Source organism: Limulus polyphemus, unplaced genomic scaffold, assembly GCF_000517525.1.
Source record: "Limulus polyphemus unplaced genomic scaffold, Limulus_polyphemus-2.1.2 Scaffold831, whole genome shotgun sequence".
In the NCBI taxonomy this organism is placed as follows: domain Eukaryota; kingdom Metazoa; phylum Arthropoda; class Merostomata; order Xiphosura; family Limulidae; genus Limulus; species Limulus polyphemus.
This window is the reverse complement of record NW_013666441.1, coordinates 34,711-36,351: the sequence shown is the minus strand read 5'-3', so window position 1 is coordinate 36,351 and position 1,641 is coordinate 34,711. Positions and strand designations below refer to the sequence as shown.

Below are 1,641 nucleotides of genomic sequence, written 5' to 3'. Positions count from 1 at the left end.
GTTACAATTCGTGAGAATATTATTGTTGAGCGTAATTTACATAGTCTTGTATATTACACCGTTATAATTCGTGAGAACATTATTGTTGAACGTAATTTACATAGTCACAGTTCATAAGAAGTGTTCTTTGTTTTAAGTAAAAGTGAAATCAAACAAAACACGCAACAATAAAAAATTGGCACAATCTTCTGATAGCTGAGAAACCCTGCGTGATTTCAGTTCAGAAATATTATAAACAAAATCATTTTAAAGAGCATAAATTTAAGTTATCAAGAACAACGTAAATCTCAGCTTACATCTGTAAATTGTTATTTTAAGTCACACTTTGCTTAACGAATGTAATGCTTGTAGAAATTTAATACAAATCGTTGCTTGTTTTTAATCAAGCACAAAGCTGCACAATGGGCTATCTGTGCTCTACCCACCACGAGTATCGAAACCCGGATTCTAGCGTTGTAAGTTCGCAGACATACCGCTGTGCCACTGGGGGCAATAAAAATCATATGTTCTGTTTCTAAATATAATAACCATTAGGTAAATGATCGAATATTATTTTATACTTGATTATTTGAAAACATACTCGCTTAGTGATGATATGAAGGTTTATTAAAATCTAATTTTATGTTGTTCGGTCGATTATCATTAATTGCTTTTTTTTTATTATTAATATTATCATTTTAACTTGAAAAATTTCATCTTTTTTTTTATCCAGCAAAGAAATTCATGCAGTTACCATCAATTTCACTATTTCATTAAAACTTTTATTATTATTCCTAGAATACATTTTATACCAGAGAGAGGAGCATGACGACTGGGTGAAAGTCACCCTTCGTTCTCAAGAAACGTCTTATACCGCTAGAGGGCTTAAGTGTGGTTCTAGGTATCAGTTTTATATCGTGTCTGTGAACAGTGTAGGGAGAAGTGAGCCAAGTGAGTTCTTGACTGGTCGTACAGATGGCGCTGGTAAGTTTCGTCTGTCTTTACGTTTATATATACATTTCAGGAAACAAGACATCGTAAATAAATGAAAGACAAAGAAATGTAGGATATAAACAAAGTTCGGGAATGTTAAAATTTACTTTAGTATCACAAATATATGCAGAAAAAAATGATCCACACAACAGATTTCAAAGCTATTCGCAAACCTCATATGTGAAATGAAATTAGAACTAAATGCTAAAGCTTAGAATTTAAGATCAAATATGGATACTCAAGTAAGTCCACACCGTCGTACTTCTAAAACCACCAGGTGGCCAGTTGTGGGAAGATACTCTTATACTCTTAATGAGAATGAAAATCAAGAAAAGAGTCTTTTATATTACACCGTTATAATTCGTGAGAATATTATTGTTGAACGTAATTTACATAGTCTTGTATATCACACCGTTATAATTCGTGAGAATATTATTGTTGAACGTAATTTACATAGTCTTGCATATTACACCGTTATAATTCGTGAGAATATTATTGTTGAACGTAATTTTCATAGTCTTGTATATTACACCGTTATAATTCGTGAGAATATTACTGTTGAACGTAATTTACATAGTCTTGTATATTACACCGTTATAATTCGTGAGAATATTACTGTTGAACGTAATTTACATAGTCTTGTATATTACACCGTTATAATTCGTGAGA

At 31.5% G+C, this 1,641-nt stretch overlaps 1 protein-coding gene across 1 annotated transcript in view; it reads left to right on the top strand.

The window, feature by feature from the left end:
• The window catches only part of LOC111086080 (Down syndrome cell adhesion molecule homolog), a 166,399-nt gene that overhangs the window by 152,661 nt on the left and 12,097 nt on the right, over positions 1-1,641 (top strand). The window contains exon 18 of the mRNA XM_022387543.1: positions 778-963. Coding sequence (XP_022243251.1) covers positions 778-963 — 186 coding nt within the window. The remainder of the gene's footprint in view (positions 1-777; positions 964-1,641) is intronic.